A 15,946-nucleotide genomic window follows, 5' to 3' on the forward strand; every position below is an offset into this window, starting at 1 on the left:
AGCATGACTACAACCTTGCATCAGAGCCGGTCCGGTCCGCATGTCAGAGACCAAATACTTATTTTCCACCATAATTAACAAATAAATTCTTTAAAAATCAGACAATATGATTTTCTGGATGTTTTCTTTTCTTCTTTTTCTTCTCATTTTGTCTCTCATAGTTGAGGTATACCTAAAATGAAAATTACAGGCTTCTTGTATTTTTAAGTGGAAGAATTTGCACAATCAGAGGCTGACTAAATAATGCCCCACTGTAATAAACAGCATACATTTTATGAAGACCAAAGTGCCTTTTAGAAACAAGACACCTGTTGCCACCCACAGCCTTTTCTTTGAGTATGTTTGTTTTGCACAGACACAATAATGCTAGTAGGTTATGAAACAAGGGAAGTGTACGTCTTTGCTTCTTGTTTTACTTGTCATCTAAGGAGCTTTCTTGGTTTACAGAACAAAGCAGAGGTATAAACATTTAAAGAGCAGTGTGATCATTGGTAAAGCAAGGCTGGCTTGCAAGTAAAATCCTCTCTCTTGTCAGGCGTGCTGGTGTGTGAAGCGGAGGTTAGGATCCACACGCGGGTGAAGAAGGTAGGCAGTCAGATATGAAGGATTAAAGGCTTTAATAATAAACTTGCTGACACTGAAACAAAGAACCAACAAGAGACACAGGACTGAAGGGGTTAAAATACATGAGGGCTGGGAGCTTGGGTGATCGGAAAAGCGAGAGGCAGGTGGGAGCAATTAACAGAGACACATGACTGAACAGAATGGAGGGACAAGACAGCGTGTGACAGTACCCCCCCCCCCCCCCCCCGCCTCAAAGGGCGGATCCCAGATGCCCAAAGGAACACAGAGCAGGGGGGGAGGAGGGGGACCAGGAAGGAGGGCCAAGAGGAACTGAGGGAGCGGTGGAGAGGAGGCAGGAACCAGTAGAGTCCGGGGGCCTGCGTCTGGTGCAGAGGAGGAGGCGATGATGGGTTCTGGGGGGCCTGCGTCTGTGGCAGAGGAGGAGGCGACGACGGGCTCTTGGGGGCCTGCGTCTGTGGCAGAGGAGGAGGTGACGACGGGCTCTTGGGGGCCTGCGTCTGTGGCAGAGGAGGAAGCGACGATGGGCTCTTGGGGGCCTGCGTCTGTGGCAGAGGAGGAGGCGACGACAGGCTCTTGGGGGCCTGCGTCTGTGGCAGAGGAGGAGACAACGATGGGCTCTGGGAGGCTCGCGCCTAGTGAGGGCAGGACCGGCGGTGACTGGAGGCAGAGACGCTGCAGGAGACGTCCTTGACTTCTGGACTGGCGGCATCGGCCTCTGGAATGGAGGCGCCGGCATCGACCACTGGACTGGAGGAGGCGGCGTCGACCACTGGGCTGGAGGCGGCGACATCGACCACTGGGCTGGAGATGGCGTTGACAACAGGACTGGAAGGGGCGTCGACCACAGGACTGGGAGGGGCGTCGAACACTGGACTGGAGACGGCGTCAACCACAGGACTGGGAGGGGCATCGACCACCGGACTGGAGGAGGAGACGTCGACCACTGGACTGGAGGAGAAGACGCCGACCACTGGACTGGAGGTAGCAGCGTCGACCACTGGACTGGATGCGGCGACATTGACCACTGGGCTGGAGGCGGCGGCATCGACCACTGGGCTGGAGACGGCGTCGACCACAGGACTGGAAGGGATGTCGACCACAGGACTGGGAGGGGTGTCGACCACTGGACTGGAGATGGCATCGACCACAGGACTGGGGGGGGGGGGGGGGGGGCGTCGACCACTGGACTGGAGGAGGAGACGTCGACCACTGGACTGGAGGAGGAGACGTTGACCACTGGACCGGAGGAGGAGACGTCGACCACTGGACCGGAGGAGGAGACGTCGACCACTGGACCGGAGGAGGAGACATCAACCACTGGACTGGAGGAGGAGACGTCGACCACTGGACTGGAGGGGGAGACATCGACCACTGGACTGGAGAGGAAGCCGTCGACCACTGAACTGGAGGAGGGGACGTCGGACTGGAGGGGACGTCGACCTCTGGACTGGAGGGGACGTCGACCTCAGGGCCGGAGGCGGGGCCGTACATAGGGCCGGAGGCGGGGTCGACCACAGGACAGGAAGGGGCGTCGACCACAGGACTGGAAGGGGCTCCGACCACAGGACTGGGAGGGGTGTCGACCACGGGACTGGGAGGGGCGCCGACCACAGGACTGGGAGGGGCGCCGACCACAGGACTGGGAGGGGCGTTGACCACAGGACTGGAACGGGCGTCGACCACAGGACTGGAGGCGTCGACCACAGGACTGGAGGCGTCGACCTATGAACTTGAGGAGGCGTCGACTTCTGCACACGAGGAGGCGTCGACTTCTGGACACAAGGAGGTGTCGACTTCTGGACACGAGGAGGCGTCGACTTCTGGACACTAGGAGGCGTCGACTTCTGAAGACGAGGAGGCGTCGACTTCTGGACACGAGGAGGCGTCGACTTCTGGACACGAGGAGGCGTCAACTTCTGGACACGAAGGGGCGTCGACCTCAGGGCTGGAGGCGTCGACCTCAGGGCTGGGGGCATCGACCTCCGTCGACTTCTGGTCCGGGGGCGTCGACTTCTGGACCGCCGGCTTCTGGACCGCTGGCTTCTGGACCGCTGGCTTCGGGAGTGGAGGAGGAGCTGCTGCAGACGGGACTGCTTCCTTGGCTGGAGCCGCCGGACTGGGCTCTGACATCTGGACAGGCCGGCCCGGGGGAAGAGCCTCTTGGGTCACTGCTGGAACTGTATTGGGTTGGTTCATTCTGTCAGGCATGCTGGTGTGTGTAGCGGAGGTGAGGATCCACACGTGGGTGAAGAAGGTAGGCAGTCAGACATGAACGATTAAAGGCTTTAATAATAAACGCGCTGACACTGAAACAATGAACCAAAAAGGGACACAGGACTGAAGGGGTTTAAATACATGAGGGCTGGGAGCTTGGGTGATTGGGAAAACGAGAAGCAGGTGGGAGCAATTAACAGAGACACATGACTGAACAGAATGGGTAGACAAGACAGGGTGTGACACCTCTATGGAGTCATTAGGGTATTTGTAGTCCTGCTTTGCATGCAGGCTGTTTTGATCTGTTAGCTATATACATGGAGAATTTGTCTACGCCATGTTCCATTGGTGAACCCGCAAGATCTAGTTTTCAGGAGGTTGTGCTCTAAAGTCCACACACCCCTGTTGCTACATACTATTTTTAACCATCAATCATCTAAACATATTAGTATTTATATTAATATTGATCATTTCTGAAGGGGATGATCTCAGATAATCTGTCTCAAGGACAGGCATGTTCACAGCTGCCTTATAGATTTTGTGTTACTTTGTGGTTGTGTGTGTGTGTGTGTGTGTGTGTGTGTGTGTGTGTGTGTGTGTGTGTGCGTGTGTGTGTCTTCCCCTCTCCCCCGTTTTTGCTGTGGTGCTGAATCGGTGGAGCGACTCCTCCCATTCAGCACCACACACCATGAGCTGAGAGGTGCTGTTCTTCAGCACCACACCTCCACCATGCAGTCAGGAGCCCATCTCATCCCACGCCTCCTGGCTCTGCCCTGAACCACCATCTAAAGGGAAATATATAGATCATAAAAAGGCTTTTGAATCAGATCCTCAGGGAGGACTTGAGCCGCCTTTTCCCTGGGCTGCTGTCACCTCTGCACACATCTTATATACTGATGTAATGTCCCCGTCAGAGTCGCAGAGGTGTCCCTGATGAGGTGCTTAATGTCAGGTTTATTGTAGGAGGGGCATTCCAGTTCATAGGTACAGGATAGTTCCCGTGTAGACCAGTGTTTAAAGTGTTTAGAGTGTTCTTATGTGTAACTGAAGAGGGGCAGTCTCCGTTTCAGACACAGTGGTGTCTCTGAGTAAACAAGTACATGAGTGGTTAAATGCATTTAAGCTACCAGAGTCATTTGTGTTTATAGCTAAGCTTGTGTATAAATGGTTAAAGTTGATATCAGAAGTTTCTGACTGAGTAGCATTTTTTTACCTGACTGTGCCCGTGTCACACATTCTCCATGTTACCCCAGCTAACATAGACATCTGGGTCATAACCTTTTGGATAGCTGAAACCTGAGATCTGCCCTCATTTGTTGGGATTAAGTGGACTAGACCAACACAAGTGACTGGCTTGCATGTACATTTTTCAGGGTTGTTTCTGTGCTAATAAAAGTACCCAAATCCACTTCTTCATTAATAAAGTTGCACAACGTTTTACTCAATCAAATAAAAGATATTTCTTTGCTATTTGTTCAAAAAGTGTCTTTACCAAAACTTTAAATGTAAATGGCTGCAACAACTCAACTTTGTTTGCAAAGAAATAACCTCATTTTCATTACAAGATTACATTTGTTTACAATTTTGCTGACAACTATCAGCCAGTGCTGGATGCATTTTTTAAACTCTTCTGGTACTTTCACAGCCAGCCCATGCTTTCCCCCAGGATACATTCTTCTTTATAATTGTGTTTACCCTTTTGAACACTTGACTCTACTTCATCAGTCTCATCACTCATCCCTTAAATTGCTAAGTACACGACAGTTTCACTCATCCACATCTCAACAGGCTTTTAATTATAAATTATGAAAAGATGGTCTACATTTTGCAGACCAGTAAGTGCTGCTGTTATAAATGTTATATTTGCCTTTACATCAAATGTAAGCAAAGTTAGAGAAGACTTCCTGAAGGTAATCATCATCATCATCATCATCATCATCATGATCACTGGTATTTATATGGTGCTTTCAACAGTCTGAAGAGTGAGCCAAAGTGCTGAACCCAACATCCATGTATAATCATGCAAGCATATAAACAAGAGTAGACTGAAAACAAACACATACATTTTAAGGCTGATGAATAAAAAAAAGTTTTCAAACAATCTTTAAAAACCTGGATGCAGGGAGCCTGGCTAACATTCAGTATTAAGGGATTTCACACTGATGGGCCAGAAACTAAGCCCCATGACCTCTGGTTTTGCATGTCAATCCAGGCACAGTGGTGACCTCAATGCTTCCAGCTTCAAGAGGAAATTTAATGTCAAAGCTTCAAATTTTGATGAAGGAAGCACCGGGAAAGATGACTCTTCTTGCAGTCCTGACGTCAGAACTCATGGTGCATACGACCTTCCCCACAAAGAAGTCAAGAACATTACAACAGTTAGCAAAGAAAGCCTGTAGAGAATAGCAAGTGTCTCTGAAATGATCTACTGTTGAGGAATAAACACAAAAGAAAACACTAGCAATGATGTTCAACCAAGCTAAGATAATGATGCTCAGGTCCCCAAACAAGGTATGCTATTATAGAGAAAGTCATTTTAAATTTTTACTTTTGTTGTCTTTCTTTTTGCCAAATATCTGAGTTCATCATTGTCATTATTATTTTTAAAGATGCTTTAACAATAACAATTTTTCTTGTTTCTCTGCAGATCATTCTGCACTTTCAGTTGTGTGAGACAATGTTTTCAAGGGGAGGATGTGTTAAAGATATCAAGAGAAATGAAATTATTTTTTTAACACTTAAAACTCTGAAGTTCACATGAAAGTAAGAACAACTTAAAATGTAGGAAAAAATGGTGCCTAAAAAAATAAGCAAAGAAAAACTTCAAAAATTTCTTCCACTCAAAAAATAATAACTGAAGGATCAATAAGAAAACTACGGCAGCGTAGAGCTGCCACCCTACGCAAAATAAAATTGGAGCGATATCACGTTATAACATATTAACTTTATTGTTCTAACAATATAACTTTCACGTTTGTACAATATAATTATCACGTTTCTACAATATAAATATCACGTTTGTACAATATAACTTTCACGTTTGTACAATATAAATATCATGTTCATACAATATAATTATGACATTCGTACAATATAATTATCACGTTTGTACAATATATATAAATAACACGTTTTGAGTGAGTGAGAAAATGTCTCGTCTATCGGAACTCATTAAATTCTATTTCATGCTTGGATTGAGGCACGGAGAGATGTTGCTCTTGATGAGCAGCTTGGACGGTATTGAAATAAGCATGCGGATGCTGAGAAGGAACTTAAAACGCATGGGGCTGTACAGGAGGAAGAATGACTCCGATCCGCTGGAGGTTGCTGCATTTCTCATAGATCAACTGCAGGGGTACGGGAGGCTTCATGGATACAAACTACACCACCTGAACTGCATTCAGGCGGGTTATGTTGTCACGCAGAGCACTGTGAGACATTTACTGAAATATATTGTCCCTCATGGGGTTGCGCAAAGACGCAGAAATCGCCTAACGCGCCGCACGTATGTTAATCCTGGACCGAATTTCATGTGGCATGTTGACTCCTATGACAAACTAAAACCATTTGGAATCTGCATAAATGGAGCGATTGATGGCTTTTCAAGAGTAATGATTTGGCTTCATGCCTATTCAACAAACAACGACCCCAAAGTCATCGCAGGTTATTTCATCACAGAAGTTGAGAAGAGGATGGGCACAGCTGCAAGGATTCGCTCTGATTTAGGAACAGAAAATGTCATAATGGCTGAGATGCAGAGATTCCTGCGATGGACTCAGGATCAAAATGTCAGAAACAGTTTTATCACTGGGTCCAGCAATCACAATCAGCGAATTGAAGGCTGGTGGGCGTTTCTGAGACGGCACCACGCTCAGCACTGGATGAATCGTCTCCAGGAACTAAAGGACAAAGACTGTTTCTCTGGATGCTTCTTGGACAAGCAGCTCATATTGTTTACCTGCCTGAACATCATTGAGGTAGGCCACCACGCCTGTATTTACCCGCTAAGCATGTGTGTGTGTGTGTGTGTGTGTGTGTGTGTGTGTGTGTGTGTGTGTGTGTGTGTACAAGACCAGGCTTATTGTGGTAATGTTCTGGTCATACTTAAAAAAGCTTCCATTGTTGACAACTCCATTTTGCTCGCGCCACTGTTATTCGTAATTATGAGTACATTTTTTTCATAAAATCTGATCGTTTCCCTGACTGGCTGCATGTGATGCTTGTGGGTTAAAATGCTAAACCAAAAATCTTGATATTTTACTGATAGTGGATCTTTTAAATTGCTAATATTTTACAGGAGGTGCTGCAGCAAGTTGTGCATTTGTGGAACACCCATATCATCCGGCAGAAGCAGACATGCAATTGCTCCAAGTGGACGTCCAATTCTTATGTACACCATTCCACATCTTTTTGGAGGACATGATCATCTGAGAGAGGTTTCTCAGGAGGCAGTGGATGCATGTAAAGAAGAATGCCAAATGAGAGGACCATATACCTGCGATGAAACAGTATTCAGCCTGTGTTGCCTTTTAATGTCAGAGAACTTCTTACTTCCACCAAGCACAGCAGATGAAGCCATTGAACTGTATCTCTTCCTGAGAGCCTACATACTGAAGGACTTATAAACTTCAAAAAACATTTGGAATGTATGGAAGTATTGCAACATATTTGCATATATTTATACCATATTGATATCATTGGTGATCAAATGTCCATGTGATCACCACCTGTGTTTAGTTTCTTTGATACTTTTTGTCCTATAGTAAATGATACAACTAGAATTCAAATTTAGAGAAAGATATGTTATCTGCTTCCTTTTTTGAAAAAACAAGAGAATGTTATTTTCTGAAGTTAGATTTTAAAACTAAAGGTAATCTGATTGATTTTGGGATGTTATCTTTTCAAATCTGTCTTTTCACAGCTTTATATAAACAATATTGTTCATTTTTATATGATTTTCCGAAACAGTCATGGGAATTTCCTTGGTTTTGTTTCCTTTTATCAAAAGCCTTTGCCACCTATGTTTATTAATGCAAATTACAACTTTGAAGTAATTGAATAGTCAAAAATAAATTAATTAATCAATCAGTGGCAATGGAAAAAGGCACTGAAGAACCTTAACCTTTCGTCTTCTCAAAACATTTTAATGACTTCATTTCTGCTATATCTGATTTCTATTTTCAGATTGATGAGTAACCATTTTTTAAATTTCTGAACATGACAGTTGATATTCATGACATCTGTGTTTCAGATTCAATAAACATATATAAAACTGCTATCAACTTTTGAACAGTTAATGTTACAATTCAGAATTATTGAACAATAAACAAACGTTGTTAGATATTAACCTTCCTTTTATTTGAATTCAAGAAGAAAAAATGCACTCTTGAGAAGCTACATAATTGACTTTGCCAATGGCTATCTTCTGTGTATCTTATTCCAGTCAACTTTTGCATCAATCCACAGACTGACATGCAAGTTTGTTAAGAACTTCCTGAACATATGTTCTAAATCAAATAACTGGCACACAGTAAAAAAAACTCCTGAAAATAATCAATAGTAATGCTTGAATCATTACTAAAAAACGTGAGCTGTAACAGACATCTTTATAAAACAGACCTGTTGAAACCTTGTCAGATCATGAAAACATTATCATTATAAACACTGTCCAACTTTCGTAGTGTATGAACGGATTGAACATGCTTCATTTCGAGCAGTAAAGCTTTAATGTATGAAACTGTAAACTGAAATGTACATTTTGATGATGGAGAATATGTGGCATACCCTCCAAGAGACTCAAATATATTCAAAAGCCTTTTTGGTTACTAATAAAACATCTCCTGAAATTTTAGCTCTTTCATTTTTCATAATGTCTTCACTGCGGAGGTGGGCTTAACAAACACATTAGCACCATGTTGTTTCTTCAACTCTTTGTTTCTAGGGTTTTAAACATGAGAGAACTTAAGCTATGCTGAACTCATAACAGTTTTTGGCTGCCAAAATGTTATCCAGTTCATTTCGTAGTTCTGGGTAGGACGTGTATGTCCATGGTACTTCCAGAACGGGGCCACACGTGTGTGCCACAGGGCGTCGTGCCAGTCCATCCACAGGTGTGAACAGCACTTCAATTTTCTGAACACAGATGACATCTGACCCAGTAACAAACCGGAACATCTTTCTGAGGCCTGCATCATCAAGTCCTCTGATGTACTACTGCAGAAATCTGAAACTCTGCTTCTCGGCTTCAGAGATGGGAGATGCAGTGAGCAACTTCAAAAGCTTTCTTGTTGTTGGCTTTTTATCTTCATACATTTGTAGGACATGTTGTGGGCTTTGGAAAGCTTCTTTTAGAAAGTGACATGCAACTAATGAAATTTTCTCCATGGCATAAGATGGTTTTTGGATCAACTGCTTGTGAGCAACTTTCCGAAGAATGCTTTTTAAGTTTTTTTGCGTTGGGATGACTGATACATCCAGGCGATCCATGAGATCCAGAAGTTCATCCCTGTCTTCTTCTGAAAGATCTTCCTTTAGAGCTCTTGTTATTAAATCCTGATCTGATTGGCTTAGGTATAAGAGGAGATTTTCAAACAACATATCATCTGTAACTTGATTTTCACCAAAGATAAATGCCACTGTGAAAACAGGGGCAAGGCGACAAGGGAAATATCCATGGTCTTGAAATCCCTTCAGTAAAATTCTACCGATGGACTTCCATTCTTCCTCCTGCCATTTAGGAGACAGTGATGGCACTCTGAACTCCTCTCCTTCAGCTGTGTTGTCAACAAACTCTGCCCAAAATGTAGCATACACATCTCTTGATACACCATCTGCATCTGCTCCTTTTTCATCAATGTAGGTGTATTTTAATGGGTGTCTCAGGAGTGCTGTATCTTTGAACTGGTTGATCATCTCCTCCAGAATGTTAACCCTGTGGATTTTGATGGTGACACAGACTACTTCATATGATGCAGAAGAACTCATTGCTTCATTGCTTATAGGTGTATCTGTATAACTGCCTGGAGTGCTTGCTGGAGGAAATGTAATGGAAGTGATGACCAGATCATCTCCTTCTAACTGCAGGTTTGCTTCACCTATTAATGTGTCATCAAGGTGACAAGCCAGAGGTTCTCCAAGGTAGGGACCAATCATTACCTCAGATGTGTCTGATGATGCTTCTTCACCAGAATTCCTGAAATCTGATGACAAGATCACAACAGTCTGAGAAGCTTCCTCATCTTCTTGATGTGAGTCAGTCAGTTGTGTCACATTTTCACATGTTTCCCTTCTATCACTAACTTCATCTTCTTCGCCTTCATCTTCATAAGAAAGTCTTCTTGTGCACAAGTAAAATATCAACATTCCCATTTTAAGTATTGAGTAGAGCTCCCCAACTGAGATGTCGTCATCAAGTACAGCCTCTTCCTGATAGTCTAATACATCACATCTGAACACATCCCATCTTCCAAATCTGCTTTTTCCATTTGGAAAGAAAAGATCCTTGGCATACTGTAATAAGTCAGCTTTCTTGGAGTCTTTGGGAACATCAAAGGTCCTTGTTCCTCCTCCTCTGCGCTTTCTCACTTGCTTACCTTCATGGATCCAGCCCAGCTCAATTTTTCTAGTCTTTTTCTGAGCCCATTTGTTGTTTTGTGCATATGTTCTTTTTCTCTTACAAGATAACTTATCCTCATGATCGGGGTTCTTCCCATTTTCATCGATGCCCATCTTTTTCTTCAATTGTTCAAGAAATTAGTTTTTTCTTGATTCCTTTGTCCTTGCATCATTATTATCTAAACAGAACCGTCTTGCAGCTATCCTATCACCATATGTTGGGATGTAACCAGACAGGGTCTTATCATCCATGAAATCAATCACTGTGGCATCAATCTGAAATAACAGAGACATTTATTACTTTACAAAGAGACACCTACTGCCAGTCACAATACATTTAATTAATGAAGCTGAATGTAATTTTTACTTGTGCTATGACAATGATTTGTCATGCCATTCTATGAAATTCTATTATTTTTATCCTCAATCTGTGCCAGCAGTGTTATTAGATGCTCCACATCATTTATTCTACAGAAAATTAAACGCTCAGTTCATTTGGAAAAAGCTAAATCAACGTTTTACATATCTTTCCTGGTCAAATCAGCCCTCATGAGAACTCGTAAAGAAACGGGTTTTCCTTTTTTTTAGCTAAGGAGAGTTCAAAGTAAAAGCCAACTTGGTTCGTGTTTTTACAAAGATTCGTAAACGGACAGTTAAGAAAAGCCTAGTAGTAATTGGTAGTACTTGAGGTACTTAGTATGTGTGTATCAAAAAGGCACATTTAGCAGCTCTGTCATCCTGATTTCAGCCCATTCTGTCGCTCAACTCAGCTCTTCTCCTGCAGACGGTGTTACCGTAAACTACCGTATAAACGCGCACTTCAATTCTAGCTGCGGCTCACTTGACCACGGCCAGACGAACGACGGCTCACTTGACCGCAGTCTTTTTTCGGCGTTTTAAGTTTAAAGACGGTGATTTAGACGCCGTTAAATAACCAAACATGCTCCAAAGTGGGCGAATTGTGATCCCTTTGGCTTGGCTCTAGTAAGTTACTTACTAAAATAGCACAGCACACGTTTCAAGCACACCTGCTTAAAAGTTTACAAATGTTCCTTGAAAGAGAGCACTTACACCATCTTGCAGCATTCGTAAGAGACAGTCTTCAGGTACACCACGGTTCCGTAAAAATCTCAGAAGTGGGGTGTCTGTGTTTGAGGCCATGTTTCCGGGAGATGATCTGCCAGCTCTCTGTCATGTGTCGTTTCGTGTGAAACGATAATTATATTGTATGAACGTGATATTTATTTTGTACAAACGTGATAATTATATTGTACGAACGTGATAATTATATTGTACAAACGTGATAATTATATTGTACGAATGTCATAATTATATTGTATGAACATGACATTTATATTGTACAAACGTGAAAGTTATATTGTACAAACGTGATATTTATATTGTACAAACATGATAATTATATTGTACAAACGTGAAAGTTATATTGTTAGAACAATAAGTTATATTGTTAGAACAATAAAGTTAATATGTTATAACGTGATATCGCTCCAATTTTATTTTGCGTAGGGTGGCAGCTCTACGCTGCCGTAGAAAACTGTAAAAAAAAAAAAAAAAGAAAAGAAAAATAATTTGAAAATTTGGAAAAAATCAAAACAAGACACATCCTGACACACAGAGTAAAACCATTTTTGTTTAGTAAATTATTACCCAGTTGTAACAAAGCAAATCAAATACTACTGGAAAGTCTGATTAGTCATTTTTTCAATGAAGGTCACCTTATCAGGAGCATGAGTCCTGAGCAGCCTGACTTTGTGTGAGGGGAGTGACCCAAAGAATGCGCCCAAACTTCACAGTTGCTTCGTGGGTTGGATCAAACACATATTGACATTTTTTTTATAATTCATTATTTCAACACTGAAAGGGACCTCGTTAAAATGTGGTCTAATGCAGCCACAACAACTTGGCTCCTCTTCTGATCACTAGTCTGGTCACTCGCTGTGGAATGGCATCAAACAGATGTTAACGGTCAACCAACATGGCGGTGCTGGATACTAGCACATTGATCATATCCAAGTTTTTCAAAAGCAAGCTAATTGCGCGCCAGTCCACCTGCAGCCATTTCACACATGGCAACATTTAAAGCTGAAACCAGGAGTGCACAGGCGATCTTCTTTACTAAGTACGTTCAATTAGCAAAAGTCCAACTAATTTGTTTTTATATTTTGAGATTATACAAACATTTTATTTCCCTAGCATACTCACTGTAATGCATTATTTCAGAGTGAGTGTTTTGAAGAATCCAAACCACTACAGGTAAACCAAATGCTTCCTCTTATCTGAGATGTCTCCCTTGCTGACCTCTCAGATGTGTAACATCTACCCTTTTACGTTATTTGTTCAATTAACTCGAAGGCAGAGGGGAGTAAAAAAAGTATTTGTGACAGCTTCTGCTACTCTGAGCATGCTTAGATTTCAAATCATGGGGCTAATTATATCAATTATGTGAAAGCCTGCTGTGCAGGTTCACACAATCTGCAGGTCCTTGACATCTTTATAAATTCATAATTTCAATACAACACAAAGACAGATGCATAGCAGGATTATTCACCAACGTGAAATATGTGTCTAGGCCCATGACTGAAATTCAAAAAACGTAGGTGGGGTTGTTCTTTTGTTTGTTAAATGAAAAATGCATTCACTTTAAAAGCATTAAAGGAGGAGTAATTAATAGCACTACATTATGTTTTTCATCAAATGGCTTTAATAATGTCCAGGTAACTGCTAGAAGTGATACATTTGGAGAAATACTGTCTTCTGCTGAGCTTCTGCACTATTTTGTGCCCTCTTGAGTAAAATCTCATTGCTTTAGTTTTATGGGATATTTACCGTACGGGGTAGTCAGCTGTGGATTTCAGCTGCAGCAACCAGCTTGTTTTACTTGTAAACACCCGAGCCACGACTTGGGAATGAGGTCACACGTCTAGCACCTAAAAATGTAAAACTGTTCAAGGCCTATTTGTGACCAAATTAATGAACAATGAAAATATGTATTAGTCAATATGAACATAGCAATGTTAGTTTTATTTTTTCAGTTGTGTGTATGAAGCTCAAATGTTCACTATATTATCTTAGAACATTTTATATCAGGCCTGAGGGTCAGTACACCATTTTAAGCAAGTGTCTAAACACTTTACGGTGATATTTCTGTAAATAAAAATCCCAGTTTAAAATGCTTTTTGGTGAATACACAAATTTTCTGATATATTAAACTTATTTTGAGATTAATATGGAATGAATAAGAGCCCCAGCTGTTAGATCTTTGCTTCCTAATGAAGAGGATCCTGATAACATCACTGCCCATATGTTGAGATATTCTCCAGCCCGTTTTAGGAGACATAATCATTTTGAATTTTCAGAATTGTAGATCAGACCAGCAAGGATTCTGCATTAATCTGTTACTTTGTCCTACCTTAAATACTTTTATTTTATGGATTACAAACATATCTATGGTCATTATTTTAGGGTAATGACCAAATGAAGAAGATGATGGTTGAAATGAGTTTCCTCTACAGATTGTCATGGGCTCCGATAGTGTGAGAAGTTTCTATTTATTCTAAATATATTGGCTAAAGAGTAGGAATGCATATCTATTGTACTCCATTAAGGTGGATCTAAGATAATTGTAGTAACAACAGTGATGATGAGTGGCTGACAGAAAACAATAGATACATGAGAGCAAAGAGGGGTGAATGAGAAGTGGTTAGGATGTTGAGGGAAGTGAGCATGAGGAGGGAGCGTCGGAAGGTATGCATATGATACCTGACCACTAGAGCTGCACAATGTAGATGAAACTCAAAAAAATTGAATATTGTGCAAAAGTTCATGTTTTTCAGTAATTCAACCTAAAAGGTGAAACTAATTTAACATATATACTCTTCACATACAAAGCCAGGTATGTCAAGCCTTTATTTGTTGTAACTGTGATGATTATGGTTTACAGCTTATTAAAACCCCACATTCAAAATCTCAAATGATTAGATTATTGTGAAAAGGTTCAATATTCTAGAGTCAAAGTGTCACACTCTAATCACCTAATGAATCCAAAACACCTGCAATCGATTCCTGAGCCTTTCGATGGTCGCTCAGTCGAAGCTGGATTACTGAAATAAATAGACTGTTGCACCTTATTCTCATTTTCTGAGTTCCACCTGAATATATAATCATTGCAATATACACTCACCTAAAGGATTATTAGGAACACCATACTAATATGTACTAATATGGTGTTTGACCCCCTTTCACCTTTAGAACTGCCTTAATTCTACGTGGCATTGATTCAGCAAGGTGTTGAAAGCATTCTTTCGGAATGTTGGCCCATAATTATGGAATTAGGATTGGGACAATATTCGGCGTAACTTGTACCAAGTTTTGTAACTTAGAACATGTTTCATCACATGTAACTTTGGATTCGTAACTTGTAACTTTGGATTCGTAACTTGTAATTCTCAATTTGTACTTGTATTCTTGTTTTGTAACAGGAACATTGTATTTTGTGCATGCATTTTTTATTTTGTAAAATCAAACATTCATTCAGAAACATGAAACTTTTGTTTTGTAACTAGCAGACTCCCAAACTGAAAAAAAATCAAGGTACAAGTTTGAAATCAAAACTCTCAAAACACACATTTCATTCTACAGTTACAAACCAAAATCCTACAGTGTTACAGATATTTTTGTCTCGATTCTAGCGTCAGTGGGAGGAACTTGGGTGGAACCAATGAGAGCACGAGTCTTAGCTACAATCACGTTTCTCGAATTCCTGTCCAATCATTGGGAGAGAAGGGCAGGTCTGTAGAGACGACACTCCGAATGTCCGAATCCACAGGAAGGGTGCTTATGAGTACGGATCCTCGCCAGTCTAGCAAGGCCGGGTACTTGAAGACCGCTAAAACCGGAAGTCAGCGGCTCTGAATTCGGACAGTCTAGCCTTCACCTCTACGGTGACCCGTAGGTCCCGTCACAGCCGTGGCGGCAGCTACACGCAGAGGAAAAATGCTAAAGCTAGCAAAAATGGAGCAGGAATATTAAGGAGCTAGAGCAGCTTCACGTCCATCAGCAGCGTTTGTTCACAACCGTTTTCAGGTAAAGTAACTTTGTTTATTCTAGAAGCTTTCAGGACTTACATGTTAACTTTAGATGGCTTCATGTATGTTTTAAGCTACAGAATGAACTTGCTAAACATACACAACACATTACTACAGTGTTATCATGTAGGTAATTAATATAAACCAAATGCATTATAAATGTTGAATGCAGTAGGATATTTTCTAATGTAAATTGGACCTTAGAACTTATTTAGCATCAAATGGGGGTAAAATGTTTTAAAAAACAGGCTTTTTAATAAAATAGCATTGAACTGTTTTCAATGTGCATTTGTTTATTCAACTTAAACCTAATAATGATTAGATCTGTCTTAAAAATGTAAATTCTCTGTAGTTTTCCCTGCTGCTTTTCTTTAAACTGAACAGAACCAGTGTACTACAGGTTATGTTTTGTTTCACATTTTTCTATA

General features: G+C 41.6%; 1 protein-coding gene across 1 annotated transcript; it reads right to left on the bottom strand.

Annotated features, from left to right (window-relative positions):
• Positions 1 to 1,217: 1,217 nt before the first annotated feature.
• On the bottom strand, positions 1,218 to 2,781 carry LOC139071643 (uncharacterized). The gene is made up of 3 exons (XM_070554435.1): positions 2,524 to 2,781; positions 1,769 to 2,307; positions 1,218 to 1,665 (listed from the first exon to the last, which is right to left on the bottom strand). The coding sequence occupies exons 1-3, from the start codon at positions 2,779 to 2,781 to the stop codon at positions 1,218 to 1,220; spliced, it is 1,245 nt and encodes a 414-aa protein (XP_070410536.1).
• Between the last annotated feature and the right edge of the window lie 13,165 nt (positions 2,782 to 15,946).

Source organism: Nothobranchius furzeri, chromosome 9, assembly GCF_043380555.1.
Source record: "Nothobranchius furzeri strain GRZ-AD chromosome 9, NfurGRZ-RIMD1, whole genome shotgun sequence".
Taxonomy (NCBI): Eukaryota; Metazoa; Chordata; class Actinopteri; order Cyprinodontiformes; family Nothobranchiidae; genus Nothobranchius; species Nothobranchius furzeri.